The 22,218-nt window shown below is 36.2% G+C and overlaps 1 protein-coding gene across 8 annotated transcripts in view; it reads left to right on the top strand.

Annotated features, from left to right (window-relative positions):
- The window catches only part of LOC105482679 (zinc finger ZZ-type containing 3), a 124,612-nt gene that overhangs the window by 84,763 nt on the left and 17,631 nt on the right, over positions 1-22,218 (top strand). For 7 of the 8 annotated variants that reach the window (XM_071090913.1, XM_071090907.1, XM_011742907.3 and 4 more), the window contains 3 exons: positions 18,830-18,968; positions 21,321-21,468; positions 21,556-21,671. In XM_071090913.1, coding sequence (XP_070947014.1) covers positions 18,830-18,968; positions 21,321-21,468; positions 21,556-21,671 — 403 coding nt within the window. The remainder of the gene's footprint in view (positions 1-18,829; positions 18,969-21,320; positions 21,469-21,555; positions 21,672-22,218) is intronic. The other variant, XM_071090910.1, reaches the window with a different exon arrangement.

A 22,218-nucleotide genomic window follows, 5' to 3' on the forward strand; every position in this document is an offset into this window, starting at 1 on the left:
TGGGAGGCCAAGGTGGGCAGATCACTAGTTCAGGAGTTCAATACCAGCCTGGCCAACATGGTGAAACCCCGTCTCTACTAAAAATATAAAAATTAGCCAGATGTGGTGCTGCATGTCTGTAATCCCAGCTCCTGGGGAGGCTGAGGCAGGAGAATCACCTGAACTCAGGAAGCAGATGTTGCAGTGAGCCCTGATCACGCCATTGCACTCCTGCCTGGGCAGCTGAGCAAGACTCCGTCTTGAGGAAAAAAAAAAAAAATCGGTAAAAATAATGGTTTTGTCTGGACCTGCATCTGTTTTCTCTTATTTAGTGTTCTTAATGATAAATGAAATTCTGGTTGGTCACTGGCATTATGATTTAGGGTTCCAAGTACAGTATTTCAGTGCTAGAGTAATTACCTTTGGTCAAAGCCAGTGCTTTAGATTATAGATTCTTTAATTTTATCAATCAACAAATATGCACACTGTGCTGCTGTTGGTTTACTCTGAATAGGTGGACAAGTGATAATAGAGAAATAAATACATAGAAGAATACATGAAGTTCTTTATTTCGTTACAGCTGCACCTTTTCTGTATTTCCCGTTACCTATACTTGCTTCCTTTACTTCTGTGGCTTAGATTGCCTGTTCTTTAAGTGCATAGCTTTCTTGCCAACAGTTTTTCTTCCTTTTGCCCACTGCCTTTACTTTGCTCTTGTTGAAGAAAAATCACATACTTCTGCATATTGCTACAACTCTAAATGCATGGTTTCCATTTATAGTTGGACGCCTCTCAGGTGCCCTGTACCTTCCAAGTTTCTCTAACCAGCTTTTTCTTCATGTTTAAAATCTTTTTCACTTTCATTAAGCTGCCATCTCCTCATTCAGCAGATTAGCAGAGCAGAACTTCCTCAGCCAACATCTTGCCACCAAACCGAATTTGTCTGTATCTGTCCCCATCCTTCCTGAGAGTATATAGCCTATTGATTATGCTCTTGGCAGTCAGGCTTAGGTGGGTTCAAATCCACCCTTGAAACCTTAGGCAAGGTTAGTTAACCTTCTTGAAGTTTGGTTTCCTAATCTATAAAGTGAGGGCAGTAATACTTAACAGTACTCCTAGAGGTTGTAAAGGCCTTAGCATATTATCTTATAAGTACTAATTTTTCAATGCAAAATGATGATGATATTGTAAACAGTCTTTTAAACAGGGAAATGAAGGGATCTCTTTCTCTCTTTTACTGTAAGCTAAGCCTACTGCCAGTGAATTGCATCCCATCCCTTTTGGGACATTGCTCTATTTATTCTCACTCTTCACTGATTTTTCAAAATCAACTTTCCTATTGGCCCTGTTCCTATCAGCACTTAAACATGATAAAATTTTTTCTTATTTAAAAAATCCTCTTTTTTATATCCTATATACTTTTGCAATACTGTTCTACTAATTTTCTTCCCTTCACAATTTCTTGAATAACTTGATTCTATTTTCTATTTCTATTTTGTTCGTCTTTCACTTACTCTTAAACCACTGAAATCTAGGTTTGATCCCCATCATTCCACTGAAGTGACTTACTAGTGATTTCCTTGTGTGAAGTCCAGTGGAGACATCTCATTGTTTACCTTAGATTCTTCATTAGTAGTTGATTTTGTAGTTCATACCCTCCTTCTCGAAACATTTTTTTCAGTTTCTGTGGTATTATTTTTGTCTAGACAGTCACCAAGTTCTATAGGGCCTATCTTACAAAGCTCTCAAATTCACCCTACTTACCTTTTCTATCTCCATCCCCACTACCTTAATACAGTCCATTTTCTCTTGAATTATCACAATAGCTCCTTAATTGGTCTTCCTGTAGAGTCTTGTTCCATTCGAATCCATTCTTCTTGTTCTGATGTGAATGATCTTTGTAAAATGCAAAACTGTTTTGATTCTCCAGGTTAAAACTCCATCCTAGTTAGTCTAGTTTGAGTCCAGTCTTGGTTTTATAGAGCACTATGTAATTGATTCCTTTCTTCCTCTTAAGCCTCAACTCTTTCTTCACTCCAAGTCACACCAAAGCTGTTTGTGGTCTTAAAGTCCCGTGCTTTGCCTAGAAACGTTTCTGCATGATATCTCTTCTGTTTGGAACAAACCCCGGAACCCTTTCCTTTTTACTCCCTTTTTTCTTAGCTAATTCTCTCTCTTCTGCGTGGTCTCTGTTGAACTTCTTTTGGGAAGCCACCCCTAACCCTTAGAGATTTTTGTTTGATGCCCTCCTATATTATGTGCTTCTCTCCTTATAGCACTTAACACCTCGTATTTTATTTACTTAACTGTGTAAATAAATATAAATTTCTCAGCTTTCTCCCTTGACTGATATCCTCTGTTAGGAAAAGTTCTTTGTCTCTTTGTTCACTGTTTTATCTCCAGTGCTTAGTACAGTACCTTAGCTTAATAGGTAAATGAATTAATGAATAAATGGGTGAAATCTTGCTGGTTCTTCAGGTATTTGGAACTAAGAAAAAGTATATTAAACATCTTTACTTTAGCCTAAGTATATGTTTGGCTTATTTAAGCCTTCTATGTAAACCACTCCAAGTGGCTAATCTTTTCTTACAGTTTTAAGCCAAATAAAGAAAACAAGGAAAATACACCTTAGCTGTCAAACATGATCTTTTTTTTTTTTTTTTTTTTTTTTTTTTTAAAGTCTTGTAGGGACATACACATATTGTGCACTCTAATGTGGATGTAGTCTACCTTCCAAATTAAGGTAGATTCTGGGAAGAGAAACCAGGTAAACTTTATAATAGAGGCCATTGAAAGAATGGCTATATTTTCAGGATTGCTGATGAAACCTTTTATGCAAGAGAAAATAACATCTGAAACACATTAGAAAATATACTTCTTTCTGTGGGCTAACACAGATAACATATATAATGAAGACTTTTTGGAAAGAGGCAAGTGTTTTTGTACAATTGTTTGAGGTTATCAAAACTTTTAAATTACGAATGACATGTTTTGTTAGAAGATTGTCTACTCTGATATATATATACATTTAATTTAAAAAAAAATCTAGTACTCTTCTTTCTCTGCCTTTGTATTCTGTTACTGAATTAGTATTTGTACTAGCAGATGAATAAGATCAGGAAGAGTTGTTAAACAGACTAGTTTTTTTACTCTTTCTGCTGTGTTTGAAAGTAAGGCAAGAAATGAAGTCCCCATTTAGGTTTTTGGGTCATTACTGAGTTTTACATATAGGTTAACTGTCCCAATGTATAAAATCTGAGCTCAGTATTACAGATAAATTAGTATATGTAAATGATTATATTATGGAAAGAATTTTATGGCAAGAATCTTCTATACTTAATGTTTCTGAATTTCGTTTATGTCATCTGTAAAGTGGTAATAATACCTAATTCAAAGGGTTTTTCATCAAGTATAAGTATGATTACATATGTAATCATAACTAATGTATATTCAGTAAATACTTGTGGAATGAGAGTATAAGTTAGGTAATACCGGTATAAAGAATAAAATTAATAGAATTGTAAAATTATAATGAATAATATTATGAGGTAGCAAATAGCTAAAAAATAATTTCTTTAAAAGTTTTAATTTCGTTGAGTTTAAAATTTATATAAACTGAGCCCTTACTGGATACTCATACACCTGAATACTACTTTACCATTTATTTATTTATTTATTTAAATACTCTTTAAAAACCACTGTCCTGTAAATACTTAAGTTGGTCTAATATGATTGTATAAAAGGACTGCCATTACTAAATTGAAGGGACTGTTGCCCTTGAATTTGTCCTGTCTCCAGCCTCCGCATCAGAATGTATTAAGAATATATAGCAGCTGTGCCAGATATAATGGTGTCTGTTTAACTACTGTGCTAAAGCACTAAAATTGAAAGAGTAGAAGTGTACTTACTTAATAGCTTAAGTTATATAACTGTAGTAGGTCTAAAGATGAGATTTGTTTGAGAAAGGTTTTACAACATGGGAAATGCTTTAGCAGCTGTCACTCTTTAGTAGAATACAGATAATATCTAAAAAGGTATTTCAAATAAATCCCTCCATTGAGTCTAGATAGCAGCTGAGATTTACAAATTGATGAATTCCAGAACTGGTGGCATGATTGCACTATGTCTTAAAGTTTAACCAGAAATAAATGGCAATAAATTTGCTAACATAAAAAGGTTAATTTTAAATTAATTAATCAGATGGGATCTCTTAAATTGTGATATTTCAACTGGTGCAATCTTAAATATGTACCTTAACTAAATACTTTCTCATTTGCTAGCCCAAGATAAAGCAATGGTGGCTACAAGGAAGGTTGATAAATTTATATTTACAATACATGGGTTCAAACTGCGCAGGTCCACTTAAGTGCAAATTTCTCCTTCTTCTGACACCGCTGAAACAGCAAGACCAACCCCTCCTCTTCCTTCTCAGCCTATGCAACATGAGGAGAATGAGGATGAAGACCTTTAGGATGGTCCACTTCTACTTAATGAGTAGTAAATATATTTTCTCTTCCTTATGATCTTCTGAATAACATTTTTTGTTCTCTAGCTTACTTTATTGTAAGAATATAGTATGTATTATAGGTAACATACAAAATATCTGTTAATCAACTGTTTATGTTATATGGTAAGGCTTCTGGGTCAACAGTAGTCTTAGTAGTTAAGTTTTGGGGAGTTAAAAGTATTTTAGACTGCACTGGGAGCATCTGTGCTCTTAACCCCTGTTGTTGCTCAAGGGTCAACTGTATTTATTTTTTAAAACAGACTTTTTAAAAAGCATAGTTTTAGATTTACAGAAATGTCTAGAACATATTACAGGGTTACTGTATACTCTGTACCCAATTTCCTCTATTATTACTATCTTACAGTAGTATGGTATGGTACATTTGTTACAATTAATGAATCAACATTGTTATTATTAACTTAACTTTATACATTATTGAGTTCCTTAGTTTTCACCTAATGTCCTTTTTCTGTTTCAGAATCCCATGTAGGATACCACATTACATTTAGTTTTCATGTCTCATGAGTCTTCGCTTGGCTGGAGCAGTTTTTCAGACTTGCCTTGTTGTTGTTGATCTGAACAGTTCCGAGGGGTATTAGTCAGGTATTACAGATGCCTCTCTGTTTGAATTTGTCTGATATTTTTCTCATGATTAGACTGGGGTTATGGGTTTTTGAGAGGAAAACAATAGAAGTAAAATGCCGTTTCTATCACATGCTACCAGGGTGCACACTGTCAATAAGATTTATTGCTATCGATGTGACTTTAATCACCCAGCTGAGGTCGTGTTGGTCAGGTTTCTCCACTGTAGTTATTCTTTTTTCTCCCCTTTACATACTGTATTCTTTGGAAGGAAGTCACTATGCACAGGCCACACTGAAGTAACAGGGAGCTGTGTTCCCTATTCTTGAGGGCAGAGTGTCCGTGTAAGTTATTTGGAATTCTTCAAGGGAGACTTTTTCTCTTTTTCCTCATGTATTTATTTACTCATTTATATCAGTGTGGACTGACAGTTATTTTATACTTTGGATTATAAGGTGGTACTGCTTTATTTATTGTTGCTCAAATTGTTTCAGTTTTTGGCTGTTGGGAACCTTTCTATTGGCTCTTGTGTCCCTGTGATATAACCCCATCAAGGTGATATCTTTTCTTGTTATTTTTTGAGTGCTTCCTACTTCTTGGCACTATAAAATACTTGACGCTGATTTTGTATATTTCCTGCCTTAGTTCTAGAATCAACCATCTGTCCAGGGAACCCTAGTTCCTATTGGAGAATGGTATTAGAAACCAAAATTTGGATACCAAATGCGGTTATTGCTGCTGGGCATTGTTACTTTTATTTAGCTGTCTCAGCTGATACAGCAAGAAAATGTGTGTATATGAACCCATGTATATGCATGTATCTATAAACTGAGCTAAACTTGAGTTCATGTAATGACTCCCAACTCTAATCCATTACCACATGGATCATTCTAACCTCCTTCCCTTATTTATCTGTGCATTTCCACTCCTACTCCAGAAGTGGCAATCCTGGCCACCTGTCAACCATTTAATTATTTAATTTCATTATATGTGGACATCAGTATTAGAATTGTGAATTGTGAAAAACTCTATCAACTAGAATACAGTGCTATGTACAGTTCCTCTTGCCTTTAGTCTTACAGATGCCACTCATTTCCAGTTATTTAGGTCAGCACCTTTTCTTCCTGCCCCTCAGTGAGGTTGTTTGAGACATTCTTGATACAGTCAGATTCTTTTATTCCTGAACTTGTAAATGACTTTAAAAAAATTTGCAAGGCGGGGCGCCGTGGCTCACGCCTGTAATCCCAGCACTTTGGGAGACCAAGGCGGGCGGATCACGAGGTCAGGAAATCGAGACCATGCTGGCTAACACAGTGAAACCCCGTCTCTACTAAAAATACAAAGTATTAGCCGGGCGCGGTGGCCGGCCCGTGTAGTCCCAGCTACTCGGCAGTCTGAGGCAGGAGAATGGCGTGAACCTGGGAGGCGGAGCTTGCAGTGAGGTCGCGCCACTGCACTCCAGCCTGTACAGAAGGAGACTCCGTCTCAAAAAAAAAAAAAAAAAAAAAAATTTGCATACATTCAGATTCATTCTTAGTGCGTTAAAGGTTTATGGGTTTTGATAAATGCATGGTATTATATACCCAACATTGCAGTGTTATATGGAAAAATTTCACCAGTCTGGAAAAAAAGTTCCGTCTGAAAAAAAAGTTCCCTTTGCTTCATGTATGCAACCCTTCTCCAACCGCGTTAAACTTCTAGGAACTACTGATGTTTTTATTGTCTCTGTAGTTTTGCCTTTTATGAATTGTCATATGATGAGAATCATAAAGTATATATAGCCTTTTAGACTGAAGAAATTTTTTTAAATGTTCTTTTCGAGTATCTTTAGAAACATTGATTTAGAATAACTGATTAAAGTCTAATCCAAACTTCCATCTCATATACCACCTCTCTGCAGCATCCTTTTGATGGTCAGTCATTCAATTTCTGTTTTAGTTTATCTAGTTCTAGGGAATTCATTACTTTATGAAATAGTACATACCATTGTTTGTTACAACAAATTCTTTACTTGGTGTTAAGCCTCAGATTCCTCCCCAGAAATTCTACTCAGTGATACGGATTTGACTGTGGGATGACTTGAAATAGGTCTGTTCTCTTTTCTACGTAGCAAGTATTCGTATATTGAATGCAGTTTCAGTATGCCTTATTCTGCTTTTCAGTATACCCTCTTCTTTAAGTTTTCTGCTTTTCAGAGCCATAGTTGATTAACAACTTCAGTTCTAAATAGGATGCTGAGAGTGTAATTTTATATGTCAGCTACATAGCTTTTTATGAAGTTTCCTTTGCCATTTTCATCTCTCTGAAGTTTATCTTATACATTGTGATCATATTAGCCTTCCAAATGCAAATGTTTGCTTGTATAATCATTGTTTGTTTAAAACTTGCATTTACTCCCTATTGCATTAGAATGGTATGCTTTACAACAATTTGTGAAGGGCATGCTTCACAATAATCTGTGAAGTTTAAAAAAATGTATAGATGCTCTACTTCCTGGGGATTCTGGAATTGGACAGATTTTGGAGACTGTCCTATTTTGTAGAAGAGGAAACTAAGAGCCTGATAAGGTGTAATATTTGATATTCTGTCTAGAATGTCTTAACCTCTTTTTACCTTTCCTTTTGAAATTCCATCTATTTTTCAGGATTCAACTTGCTTTTTACTTCTTATATGATGCATTGTTTGTATCTCCCTGAAATGATCATTTTGTTCATAACATGCTTATGCATTCATCATGGCTAGTTAAATTTTGCATATGTGTATTTCTCTTAGAGTATATTAATCATTAAAAGTCTAGCAAATTCTAGGAATTGACTAAGAATTTTATAAGCTTTCTTATTTTTCAATATTTAAATAGCTACTGTTCACACAGTCACATCTCCTTCCCTAAATTGTAATGGTCTTGAAGGTAGTGCTGCATGTTGGTTATATGTGCATCCTTTAGAATGGTTGATGTAACAGAACGTACAGTGAATGTGTGTGGTAAGTGTTTGAATGGGTTGATGCAAGTTCAAGATAATATTACATGTTTTTTGAGCAGCACTTTATACTTTACCTCATAGTAAGCCAATGATCCAGCTGAGAGGACCACAATTTTTTTGGGGGCTGGGGGCCTGTCAAGGCAAGTTCATGCCATCCTATACTTATCTGGTTGTTTTGTAATTCAATGCCATATTTTTTGTTTATGTGGTTAAATGTTATCTTGTTGTTGATCTAGTTTTCTAGCTTGCCTGTTATTTCTTAATCCTGATTTTTAAAATCTATAGTATTTGCTATCTTTCTCAGCTTCATATTCATAAATTTGGCAAGTTTGTCTTTTATGTGTTCATCTAAGTGTTAAGTGTTGCAAAGAATTGAGGCTTGTATGTTCCTTTAGTATGCTTAACTCCCAAGATGTCATAAACAGAATATTAAAACAATGCTCTAAATATAATCTAGAACTATATCTGAACTGTCGAAACTGAAAAGTCATCCATCTGTATAACTACTCAGCTCTTATTTTCTTTTGTAGTTTCTATTTTCATTTTTATGAGCACTATCTGTTTCTTGAACTTTACTATGCTATGGGACAGCATTAAAGATGTAGAAAAATGGCTCTCCTCTTAAAAATCACACAATATATTAAAATAAGACATTCATTTTAAGATCTAAAGGGATAGGTGTACCTAAAAATTTTCTCCTTCAGGAAGTGTACTATTCAGTGACCTAGGGAACAGCCAGTCTCTTCATAAACCCACCATAATATTCCTGATAATTTCCTTTTAGAAGTGTCTTTTGTGAGAGAAATGTTATTAATGCCTTATGAGTAGACACTATGAAGTAGGAGAAACTTATCACATAGGTCTTTTTAAATATTCTCCTCTTTGAGGGCAGTAACTTTGCATACTTCTAGCTGTGGGCAGAGCTGATAAGCCCAATTGTCAGATTGATTCTTTATGAAGAAAGCGGAGAGCAGAGACTTAATGCTGTATTTGTGTATACAACATAAATGGAATCCATTTACAAGTCAGAAAGGATATGTAGTAATGAGTGACCTGAGTAGTACAAGTATCTTAGGATCCTTGAATATATTGCTTGGAAGAAAAGCTTTTGCAATTATCTGTCTTACCCGTTTTCATTTTAAAGACAAAGAAGCAAGACCCAAGGTTTAATGACTTGAATACCATGGTTAGTTGTTGGTAGAGCTGGAACTTGAACTAGGACTCTTAGGTGAATCTTAAAGTTCTAAAAGAGTGCAGGTGATCTCTTTGTAACATTTTCTTCCTAGAAAAGTTATTTTCCCTTTAAAAAAAATTGTGCAATTTCTTACGCATATAAGACTAATGAAATATTTATGCACAGTTATAGAGTAATTATGAAATCAAATAACCTATCATTGTTTAACCACTATCCAGGTTAAGAAATAAAATATTGATCGTACTTCACAAGTCTCCTAGGAATAGTTCTTCAGTTATACCTTGCCCCTTTCCTCTTCCCAGAGGTAAATACGATCTTTTGAGAAAATAATTCTTTGCTGTTTTAAAAGCTTTTAACCACCTATATGTGTATCCTTTAACAATAAAGTTTAGTTTTTCATGCTTTTGAACCACACTGTATCTGTCCATTTGTAATACATTATGTTTGTGATATTTATATGTGTTGATGTAAATAGATGTCAATTTTCATTGCTATATTAAGCATTCATATTAGATGGACTTTGGGGTTATTAATAATGCTGCTATGAACATATGTCTTACACTATGTATATTCAAGAGTCTCTTGAGGTTGTACCTAGGTCTGGGATGTCTGGATCTTAGGGTATGTACATCTTTAACTTTACTAATTAATTCCAAACTGAGATATTCTAGTCTGTTCTGAGAAAGCTGTTTGCTTCGTGTTCATACTTAGTTCTAAGGTATAGACCTTCAGGATCTCAGCCCAAAGGCTGGACTGGTTTCAAAGTTCTCCCTTGATAGGCCCTAGACTCCAACTCTGATCTTCTGCTGTTTTAAGCTGTCAAAAGGACTGCTCAGCCTCTCAGTCCTCTCTTCTGGATCAATAAATTGCTCCAGGCAAAAGTGCCCCCAAAACATGTTTTATCTTTCTGGTTTCCATCTTGTGGATCTTTGCCTTGTAATAACTCACAGTTTTGTTAGCTGTTTGATGCTTTTAAAAACTTTAAAATATTTTCTCCAGCTTTATATTGGTTGTCTTCAGGGAAGAATTTGTTCTGAATTTGCCTTGTCTGTGTTTTCCAGAAGTGAAAATTTGAACCCACTGAGATTTTAGTTTTAGTTACTGTATTTTTAAATATTTTATTTGCTTCCTTTTCAGAGCTACATGCTCAATTTTTGTAGTTTCCTATACCTTATAAATATTTTTGAGCTCATCTTTTATTCTTATTATTTGTGTCTTGCTTTCTTGCATGCTTGATAATTTTTTAATGTGAGCAGGCTGGGCACCGTTGCTCATGCCTGTAATCCCAACACTTTGGGAGGCCAGGGTGGGCAGGTCACTTGAGGTCAGGATTTTGAAACCAGCCTGACCAACGTGGTGAAACCCCGTCTCTACTAAAAATACAAAAAATAGCCAGGCGTGGTGGTGTGTACCTGTAATCCCAGCTACTCAGAGGCTGAGGCAGGAGAATCACTTGAACCCGGGAGACGGAGGTTGCAGTGAGCTGAGATCGCACCACTGCACTCCATCCTGGGGGACAGAGCGAAACTCTGTCTCAAAAAAAAAAAGGAACAATTTTTTTTTTTTTTTAATGTGAGCTATTCATTTTCTTTGGAAAATTACTTATGGATTATCTTTGAGGCCCAGGATGAAAATGTATTTCTCTAGACAGGATTGCATTTGCTTCTGTGGGTATCTTGATTCAGCGTTGGAGGTGGGAGGGGGTTGTGTCCTTGTCCAGGGCCATTGACTTAAACTGTAGTCATGGATTGAGGTTTAGGGGACCACCCAGGTAATATAATTTGGGGCAGTAAAATATGTCTTCTTTCCTCAGTCCAAAGGCAACTCTCCTTGGGGGTTGGAGTGAGGGATAGGGTCCCAGCTTAATGTGGAGAGAGTTTCCTATTACACTGTCTACCTTGGTGGCTTTGTCTTATGTTCCTCGGCCAAGTGAAGTCTAGAAAACTGAGCTCAAGGTTGCATGGTTCGGTACCTGCCCTCAAGCCAAAAGCAATTTTAGTTCTCCTTTTGCCCCTGTCTGTTTATTCTTTCACTTAGATTTTGGCCTGTTAATAAAGCCTTAGTGTCTTGCTGATTTGTCCATACTTTTAAAATAAACAAGTACCTGGTTTTTGCTTTGCTCATTTTAAATTCAGGATTTTACTTATTTTCAATACAGAATTGATCTTTATACCTGGAAGGCATATTATTGGGAGCTGAGGTATTAGTTTGTGTCTTAATACAGAATATCATAAAAAGCTTTTGATCACCATTGACTTCTGGAGTTTCATTGAAAGTGAGTGGGCCTGGCTTATGCCTTGTAATCCCAGCACTTTGGTAGGATGACCTGGAAGGATCCCTTGAGGCCAGGAGTTCAAGACCAATTTGAGCCACATAGCAAGAACCTGTCTATAAAAAATGTTTTTAAAATTAACCAGGCATGGTGCTATGCGCCTGTAGTCCCAGCTACTTGGGAGGCTGGGGTGGGAGGATCACTTGAGCCCTGGAGTTTGAGGCTGCAGTGAGCTATGATTGTGTACTCCAGCCTGGGCAACAGAGTGAGACACCATCTCTAATGAAAGAAAAGAACGAAGAGGGAGAAGGAGAGAGGGAGGGAAGAAAAGAAAAGAAAGAGAAAGAAAGTGAGAGATTATTTGTGAGTTACTGAATTGGCACTTCTTGTAAACTCTTTGAGCCCTTCATTAAGGAAGAGAAAGCATCTTATTATGTAGCTCTTATTTCACTGAATTTTAAAATTTTGTGTGCCGCATACATACGTTTATTGTTAAGTCACCTGATGTCCTCTGGTTGTTTTCAGTATGTTTAATGAGGCTCAGTGTTCATAAGAAAATCAAGCTGCTCTTTTTGAGTAGCAAAGTATAATGAAGACTTTTTATTCCTTGTTTTTTATTTAGGAAAAGTATAAAACGTAGAAAAACTAAAACAGTAATATGATAAGAATCTGCATAACCTTCACCTAAATTCACCAGTTGTTAACAACTTAACATTTTCTAATGTATTTTCTCTCCTTTTACCCTTATTTTCCTTCCCATCTGGTACAATGTACTTTTAAAATTGCTGAGTCATTTAAAAGTGGGTTGTATCCTCTTATACTTCAGCAAATATCTCCTAAAAAGAAGGGCATTTCCCTGTATAACTTTAAATACCATTATTATACTCCAGCAATTTAACATTGGTACAATAAAATTATATACTCCACAATGTATATTTAGATTTTTCCATTTATCCACAAAAATGTCCTTTATAGCTGTTTAACCCCTGAGGGGATCTAGCCCAAGATTCTGCATTACATTTGCTTGTCATGTCCCTGTGTCCTTTAATCTAGAGCATGGCTTGGCAAACTTTCTTAAAGGCCCAGATAGTATATAGTTTAGGCTTTGTGGATAATGTGATTCTATTGCAGCTCTTCCTCTTTGTTATTATAGCGAGAAAGCACCCATAGAAATTATGTAAACAAATGAGTGTGGCTATGTTCCGATAAAACTTTAGTTAGACTCCTGTATAGCTCTCCCTCTTTTTTTGTTTTTTGAGACGGAATCTTGCTCTGTCACCCAGGCTGGAGTGCAATGGCATGATCTCAGCTTATAACAACCTCCACCTCCTGGGTTCAAGCAATTCTCCTGCCTCAGCCTCCCAGGTAGCTGAGATTACAGGCATGCACCACCATGTTCAGCTAATTTTTGTATTTAGTAGAGATGGGGCTTCACCATGTTGGCCAGGCTAGTCTCGAACCCTTGACCTCTGGTGATCTGCCTGCCTTGGCCTCCCAAAGTGCTGGGATTACAGGCGTGAGCCACTGCACCGGGCCCTCTGGTTTTTTTTTTTGGTTTTTTTTTTTTGTTTTTTTTTTTGAGATGGAGTCTGGCTCTGTCGCCCAGGCTGGAGTGCAGTGGCCGGATCTCAGCTCACTGCAAGCTCCTCACTGCAAGAACGCCATTCTCCTGCCTCAGCCTCCCGAGTAGCTGGGACTACAGGCGCCCACCACTTCGCCTGGCTAGTTTTCTGTATTTTTTAGTAGAGACGGGGTTTCTCCGTGTTAGCCAGGATGGTCTTGATCTCCTGACCTCGTGATCCGCCCGTCTCGGCCTCCCAAAGTGCTGGGATTACGGGTTTGAGCCACCGCGCCCGGCCCTCTTTTTTGTTTTTAATGACACTATTTAATGACTATTTTGAAGAATCAGGCTGATATTTTGGCAGAGTGTCCTTGATAAGGATTTTTAAAAATGTTTCGCCATTAGTTTTTTTTAAGATTACAAATGCCCATGGAATCTTAAGGGTTGTTACCATAGTAGAAATGGAAATCTAGTTTTTTGAAAAAGATTCTGATGCAGTTGAATATAAAATCTTTCCTTCTGTTTCTGTCTGCCTGTCTATGCCTCCCTCCTGTACTCCTTCCTTCCATCCCTCCTTGATTATTGTGTATGTAATATTACTGCCTAGAAATTGGACTGTAAAATTAACTTATAGGCCAAGCACAGTGATTCATGCCTATATTCCTAGCACTTTTGGAGGCTCTGGCGGGAGGAATGTTTGCAGCCAGGAGTTTGAGACCAGCCTGGGCAACAAAGCGAGACCCCGTCCCTACAAAAATCAAAACAAAACAAAACCCCAAAGAACAAAATTCACTGGGAAAGGTGGCATACCTGTGGCCCTAGGTACTCGGGAGGCTGAGGCGAGAGGATCACTTCAGCCCAGGAGTTTGAGGCCGCAGTGAGCTATGATTGCACCACTGCCCTTCAACCTGGGTGACAGAGTGAGACTCTGTCAAATAAATAAATAGATAAGTAAGTAAGTAAATCAACCTCCAGATTACTAATTCCTTGACGTTCTCTTTAGATGTCAGAATTTTTACCCATATACTCTTTCATATAAATGTTTTTATATTCATAAATGTAAATAAAGAATTCAAGAGGACTTAGATATTGAAAAGTAGTAAAAATAACTTAGATAAGGACTTGAAAGGGCATTTATACTTTGGCCAAATATATAAAACTAAAATGTCTTATGTTGGAGATGTAAAATTAAAAACAGTTCTGGTTGGGTGTGGTGACTTAACGCCTGTAATCCCAGCCCTTTGGGAGGCCAAGGTGGGAGGAAAGCTTGAGGCCAGGAGTTTGAGATCAGCCTGGGCAACACAGTGAGACCCTGTCTCTACAAAAAATTAAAAAATTAGCTGGGCATGGTGGTGCACACTTGTCCCAGCTGCTTGGGAGGCTGAAGTGAGAGAATTTCTTGAGCTTGAGAGGTAGAGGCTGCAGTGAGCCATAATCTGACACTGCCCGCCTGCCAGGGTAACACAGCAACTCCCTGTCTCAAAAGACGAAAATAAGAAAACCCTAATTCTTTGACACAAGTAAGTTTGCTGTTGTTAGCATTGTGTAAGATTTAGATTTAGACATAAATAACAAATAATTTTAATAGATTTAACATAGCTATCCTTATGGAAAAGGTATAACTATGATTTTATCCATGCAAAAATATGTGTAATTTTTTAAGTTATTGTATTCTCTTGCTTGGTTCAGTGAGTAGCAAAAGTAAAAGCAGGATATTTTACTGGCATTAAAGCGTTTCAGGTTTTTAGTGTTTGAATTTCTTTTAGATACCTGTCTGAACATCTTGGTGATTGGGTGCTATCCTACCACCTTTATTAGTTTTGACTGAGACAAAGTTTTTCTTCATATTGTGTCTTTATCACAATTTGCTCCTGGTTTGACCCTTTATACTCTATAAAACAAGTCTGTTTTTTTTTCCTGCATAGCTGTTTGTTAAATAAAAATGGAAATGGTATTCTAGTGGAGGTTTTCATTTCTTGACTAAATATTCTCAGAGACTTTAACCATTCCTCACGTAGCAGCTCCACCATAAATAAAATAGCTGGTATGATCTTGGGGAGTTATTTAATCTGTGCTTGGTTTCCTTGTGTTTAAAATTAAGAATGTTGGTACCAGGGTCATAAAGTTACTGTGAGGATTGAGTTATTACGTTTAAAATACAACATTTGTGTGGCATGTAGTACACATTCAGTAAATGTCAGACACCACAGTTGACCCTTCAGCAACACAGGGATTGGGCATAGACCTCCTGTGTAGTTGAAAATCCACATATAACTTTTGACTCCCCTAAAACTTAACTACTAATAGCCTACTGTTGACCCAGAAGCTTTACTATATAACACAAACATTTGATTAACACAGATGTTGTCTGTTACATGCATTTTATACTGTATTCTTGCAACAAAGTAAGCTAGAAACAGAAAATGTTATTAAGACAATCATAATAAAGAGAAAATGTATTTACTATTCATTAAGTGAAAGTGGACCAGCCTAAAAGTCTTCACCCTCATTGTCCTCACATGGAGTAGGCTGAGGTAGAGGAGGAAGAGGAGTGGTTGGTCTTGCTGTCTCAGGGATATCAGAGGTAGAAGAAAATTTGCATGTAAGTGGATCCATGGAGTTCAAACTGTGTTGTGTTGTTCAAGGGCCAACTGTATTGTTATTTCATCTTACATTGTTTCTCATCCATCTTGTCTATTCATGAACCTGTTTGTCTTTCTCAAAGCATAGCTGAATGCAGTGGCAACTGTGAGCTGATCAGCCCAGAAGGAGTAGTACGGTCCTCACCTCCCCCATTAATACGGGTCAAAGAGCCGGGGATGGTGGCTCAGGCCTGTAATCCCAGCACTTTGGGAGGCCAGTACTTTGGCAGGCCAAGGCAGGCGGATCACGAGGTCAGGAGATTGAGGCTATCCTGGCTAACACGGTGAAACTCCATCTCTACTAAAAATACAAAAAATTAGCCGGGCGAGGTGGCGGGCGCCTGTAGTCCCAGCTACTAAGGAGGCTGAGGCAGGAGAATGGCGTGAACCCGGGAGGCGGTTTGCAGTGAGCCGAGATCGCGCCACTGCACTCCAGCCTGGGCGACAGAACGAGACTCCGTCTCAAAAAAAAAAAAAAGGGGGGGAGGTCAAAATTGGAGTTGATTTTTAAACATTCATTGTGGGGAATTTAAAACATTAAAAAAAAGTAGACAGACTAGTATGATAGACCCTCATATACCCATCCTCCATCCCCAGCAGCACAACCAATGCAGCCCTATTTGTACTTCATCCAGTTCCTCCGTGGTATAATTTTAACTCCTCTATTATACTTAGACTGCATGCCTGGTTTATCTTGATAATTACTAAAGCTTTTAGGATAATGCCTTGTTTTCTTAGTAAATAATTGTTGAATTAATGAAAAATGAATCTTGCCTTTGGATTCATGCCTGGATCAGCTTCTGTAGTTTGCTTGTGTAGGTGGGTGAGTGGGATTGAAAACAGATTTATCTATATTTACTGTTTTTTAGATGTCACTTCGGTTTTGTTTAAATAATTTCTTCCATATATATATATATATGGTAATATATATATATGGTAAATATATATATATATATGGTAATCTTACTGGTGCAGTGTCTGAGTACGCTGAGAAATCCAATTATCTGGGATAGAAGACTTCAATTTACTATTTTCTTAAGAGTCTTCATTATTTTGAGCTTAAAGACTTTACCCATGTTTATCATAGGCCTTCCAATCTGATAATCATGTTGTCTTAGCTAAATGGAAGCAGAATTGAAGACCTGTGCCTTATTTGCCATCTTTATTGGAAATATTTTTTAAGTCAGATTTATTATGGAATAATTTACATATTGTAAAATTGTGGTAATTTGTTGGCTTCAAATTAGAGGCCCTTCTTCCCAGTGTCCGTTTGCTCCAAACCTAACAAAAAGACAGCTGCCATTGTAATTGACTGTAGTACCTTTTTCAAACTTGTTTTTTCATAACCCTATTTTTACTTGTGCCTTATTGTTACTCTGCCTACACCTTTTACTGAAGTTTTAATATATTCACAGTTGTTTTTAAAGTGGTACTGAAGTGTGTAACTCCTGCTTAAAACAGGAATAGAGACAGTGTAAGTCTGGTTGTATTCATCTAGTGGGATAGGAATTCTGAAGGTGCAGTATGACAATTAAGAGTATTGCCTAGAGAGGATAGCTTCTAGCACTCACATCACTACCATCACCCTAAGATTGAGCCTATGTGAGCCTGCTTAGTAGAAACAGCCAGCTGAGACAGGATTTGTACACTGCATACACCTCAAAGCAAAAGAAGGCTTAGTGAAAGTGAGTTTAGATTTACCCTCTGTAATTTATCCTGTAGTGACTTAGTATAGCTCTGCCTTTCCCACTCCTAGCTCTAGTTTTAAATGAACTATCTCTAGCTGGAGAGGAATCTTACCCTTCAGCATTAGCAGTTTTACCTTAATTATTAAAAATTTCATCAAAGATTAGTTAACAAGGTCTTGAAAACAAGAATAAGATTTGTTTTAGACAGCAGGCTGAGAGAAGTATTCTGATAGAGAACATCATGTTGCCATGACACCATGGCCTGTGAACCTCAAAACTGCAGTATTTCACCTTTGATACTTCTGCTAGTTTGCTTACTTCTGAACTTAAAAGATTCAGAAAATCTATTCATTTAGAAAATATCTATTGAGCATCTACGTGCTGGGAAGTATGTTGCATACTAGCTAAACAAAACAATGAACGAAACAGATGAACTTGCCATATGGAGTTTACAGTCTAGTAGGAAACAAAATGAAAGTTACTTGAAGCCATATAGAAAAATTGTGCTTTGCTTATACTTTAAGGATTTAACCAATTATTTTAAAGTGAACTTGGATTGACTTTTCCTTGAGTTGTTTTGCAAAATGTATTTGCGCATTCAGAGCTTTGGGTTTAACATGTTTCTCTATGTGTGCTGGTAATGTGAAATTAAATATTAGAGAGGCAAGACAATTTAAACAGAGGGAGAATATTAGAATACATGTATTATAGTGAGATTTCAGGATAATGACTTGTAATACATTTGTGTGGATAAAACTGTATGCTTGTTTTGCCAAATGGACCTTTGCAAGCAGAAAAGAATAAATATCTTTATGGCCTTTCTTCTCTTCAAATGATTAATACTTAAGAATTGAACATTTGTATTTATCTTTCATGTGGAGGAAAAAAATGACAGATTTGTTGATGGAAAAGTAAATCTTTCAAATAGAAGGGAGGGTATAATAGAGCAAATGGAAACCGGGAGACTAAGATCACGTTGGAATTATGTGACAATGTCACGTGTCTCTTGGCGAGAAAACATGCCTCAGATTCCTTATTTCAACAGAGTACAACAAAGTGCCTGAATTGAGTGATCCCTCCTAGTGTTAAGATTTTATCATTTTAATTTTATTTTTAATCTAGCAGTTTCTTAACGACTTGGATTGTTGGAAAGTCAAAATGCTCTTTTGGTACTTGTTCAGGTTCAAGAATTAAAAACTTAAGATGGGGGAAGAAGGCTTTGCTTTCTCTAACTCTTATTTTCTGTAGGTACTTCGTAACTCAGGAAGACCTCATTTATTCCCAGTAATATGTTTTACTAAACTCTTTCAGGTAACTCTTAAAAGACTGTGTGACTTAATAGTAGATCATGGCTTGAACTCAGTTTTTATTTATTGTTGTTACTAGAAAATTTTTGTGAAATATTTTTCTTTGTCTCTGTAGTTATCAGAGACTACTGCAGACGATTGCTGTACTCGAGGCTCAGCGTTCTCAAGCAGTCCAAGACCTTGAAAGTTTAGGCAGACACCAGAGAGAAGCACTAAAAAATCCCATTGGATTTGTGGAAAAACTCCAGAAGAAGGTATACATTGAACCCTTCTTAAGATTTACTAAGATCTGTTTGGGAATAGCTTAAGAGAATTTGGCTAATTCTTTTTTATGGGTATATACTTTTTAAAATGTTTAATTTTTTTCGTCTGTAATTAGCCGTACTACTTAAGGCAAGATACCAACTTCTTCCACCTCCACCAGGCAGACAATAAAATATATCCAAATGAAAATAGCTAGAAGCTTTTATTGGATATTTGTATGTGAACTTGTCCTATTCCTTAGCCATTTTTTTTCCTAGCTTTTCCTGTTATCTTCCCCTTCTTTGAGTATTTTTCCTCCTCTGTATCAGGACTTAGGGATTAGTAAAGCTAAAAGAAAAAAATACTTCAGAATTGATTAACTACATTTGTTTCTGGGTTACTTTTGCACACTAGTACCTTTGTGCATATTGAGAGAGAAAACAATGGTGATCAAAACAAAATCTATTTTTAAATATCTTTAGAGTTACGATAGCCAAGTCCATGAGGAAGAAGTATAAATTTTACTTAATTCTGAAATGCCTTTTTTAAATGTGAAAATTCTCCATAATTTTGTTTTCCTTAAAACAGAACTTTCATGCTTAACACTTAACCACTTAAAAGCGATACAGGTTTTTATAATGAGTTTCTTGGTGTGTAAATATGGAGATGATCTTGATGTGCATTTGTGCTGTAATAGGGCCCCACTAATTGTTCATTAAATTTCAGAGGTATAATATTAATCAGCATTGTATGAAAAGATTAGAACTGAAAAACGATGAAAAAGAATCCTCCTCTTAAAAAAGAAATGAAATCTTATCTTGTGTGACAACTTTAGTATCTTTATGAGTTACCTGTTTTGAATTAGTTACAAAAGTGGTCTACCAGGTATTAGGAGAGCGGCTCTGGCGACCTTATTTCACTAGATGTGTTAATTTATTATTTGAATGTTTCTAGGTATATTATTTAGTTGGTAAACATTTCTTTCTCTTCATACTTGTAGAAAACATTGAATATCATAAAAGATGTAGAGTCTATATGTTGATTTGTTAAAACTCTAAGGTTTTTAGAATTTTGGTGTATCTTCTGTGTTAAAGTGAGGCCCCTTTAAGTGTTTATTGATTCTGCATTGCTGTTGTTAAATAATTTGCTGGTACAAAAAGATATAAGACTTATAATGGTTATTTACAGTGAATTCAACTAAAACAGATGGTGTTAGTAAAGTAAATACTAATGAAAAATTCATTAACCTTAATTTCATTTCATTTACTTTCCCGGGTAGGCAAAAAGATGCAATTAGGCATATTTACTAGATTTGTATGCTGTTGATTATTTCCTGTTTCTTCACTTTCAGGTTTAGTTTGAACAGACTTTCATTTCTTTTTTTTTTTTTTTTGAGTTTGGAGTCTCACTAGGTCACCCAGGCTGTAGTGCAGTGGGGCCTGATCTCGGTTCACTGCAACCTCTGCCTCCCGGGTTCAAGCGATTCTCCTGCCTCAGCCTCCTGAGTATCTGGGACTGCAAGTGCACTGCACCACGCCTGGCTAATTTTTTTATTTTTAGTAGAGACTGGGTTTCACCATGTTGGCCAGATTGGTCTAAAACTCCTGACCTGAAGTGTTCCACCAGCCTCGGCCTCCCAAAGTGCTGAGATTACAGGCTTGAGTCACTGTGCTCAGCCTAGAATGGAATTTCTTTTCACTTTATTTCAGAAATAAAGATGTGATGTTGACCATCTTAATAATTTTTTATAAAAAGACACAGAAATATATTAAATTAAGAAACTTTAATAACCATGAAGTTATTAGTGTCTGAGAATTTTTTTTTTTTTAATTAAAAAAGTCCTATGTTCTTTGAAAAAAAATTTTCCTACTAGGTTTAATTTAAAAGGTTGATTCTTCTATTTTTCTGGGTTTGTTCATACAAACTCAATTTGCCTATTTTATTTAGGTTTATCATATTAGTTATGTTGTTGACTTGTAACATGTTTGTTTTAGTGGACATATAAAAAATTCCTCTTAGTTCATATTAATGAAACTGGTGATATATATTGGTATATGGAATGCAGAGAACATTTATGGGTTGTTAGTTTTATTTAATATTACTATCATTATTTTAAAAGACACTGCCCTCCATCTAGAAGTAGTACTTAGGTTTTGCTAAATTCATTTATTCACTTACCATCTTTAGCATTTAATATTTAGACTATATTAATTAACTTTATTGTCATTTGGATTTAAACATGAATAGAAATGCCCCGTTGATTATTTGGATTTGGAGTCATCTGAAAATTTGACTGTGGTTGATTATTTCTTTAATTAAATTTAGACTTTTACTTTATCTTGTTTTTTCTCCCCTGCCCCCAGGCTGATATAGGGCTTCCGTATCCACAGAGAGTTGTTCAGTTGCCTGAGATCGTATGGGACCAATATACCCATAGCCTTGGGAACTTTGAAAGAGAATTTAAAAATCGTAAAAGACATACTAGAAGAGTTAAGCTAGTTTTTGATAAAGGTAAGAAATCATATGATAAGAATGTAAGTAGAAAAATATCTGGCAATGTTTTGCTTTAATGGTTCTGTATGTGGTCTTATTTTTCAGTAGGTTTACCTGCTAGACCAAAAAGTCCTTTAGATCCTAAGAAGGATGGAGAGTCCCTTTCATATTCTATGTTGCCTTTGAGTGATGGTCCAGAAGGCTCAAGCAGTCGTCCTCAGGTAAGCAGTGTGAAATATTGGAGTAGGAAAATTTGAATTTTAGACAAAACATTTTAACATTTTGTGGTTTGTGTTTTTAAAATTAAAGCGATCTTTCACTGGAAGGTAAAGGAGATAGGAACTTTGAAATTAAGAGAAATTTAGGTTGGAGTCCTAACTTACTAGCCGTGAACCTTCAGACATCATTTATGTTGAAGTCTCTAAGCTGCGGTTTTCTTTTGTATAAAATGTAGTTAATATTACCTATGTTGTAGGGTTGTTGCTGAGGATTAAATAGGTAGTGTATGCAATGTGCCTAGTACAATATCTGACACATAGTATTTAGTCTAAAAATAGTAGCTCCTTTGTGTGTAGTGAAATGTGACCAGGATTTGAGTCCTGGCCTTGCCACTCTTAGTAGATGACCCTCAGTGGACATGTTACTTTTCAATTCTGAGCCCACATTTCCTTTTCCTTTTTTAAAACATGAAGTTACAGTACTATTATGTATTTCACAGGATTGCTGGGAGTATAAAACCAAACGAAATAAAATAATGTGAAGGCATTT

Source organism: Macaca nemestrina, chromosome 1 (assembly GCF_043159975.1).
Source record: "Macaca nemestrina isolate mMacNem1 chromosome 1, mMacNem.hap1, whole genome shotgun sequence".
Classification (NCBI taxonomy): Eukaryota; Metazoa; Chordata; class Mammalia; order Primates; family Cercopithecidae; genus Macaca; species Macaca nemestrina.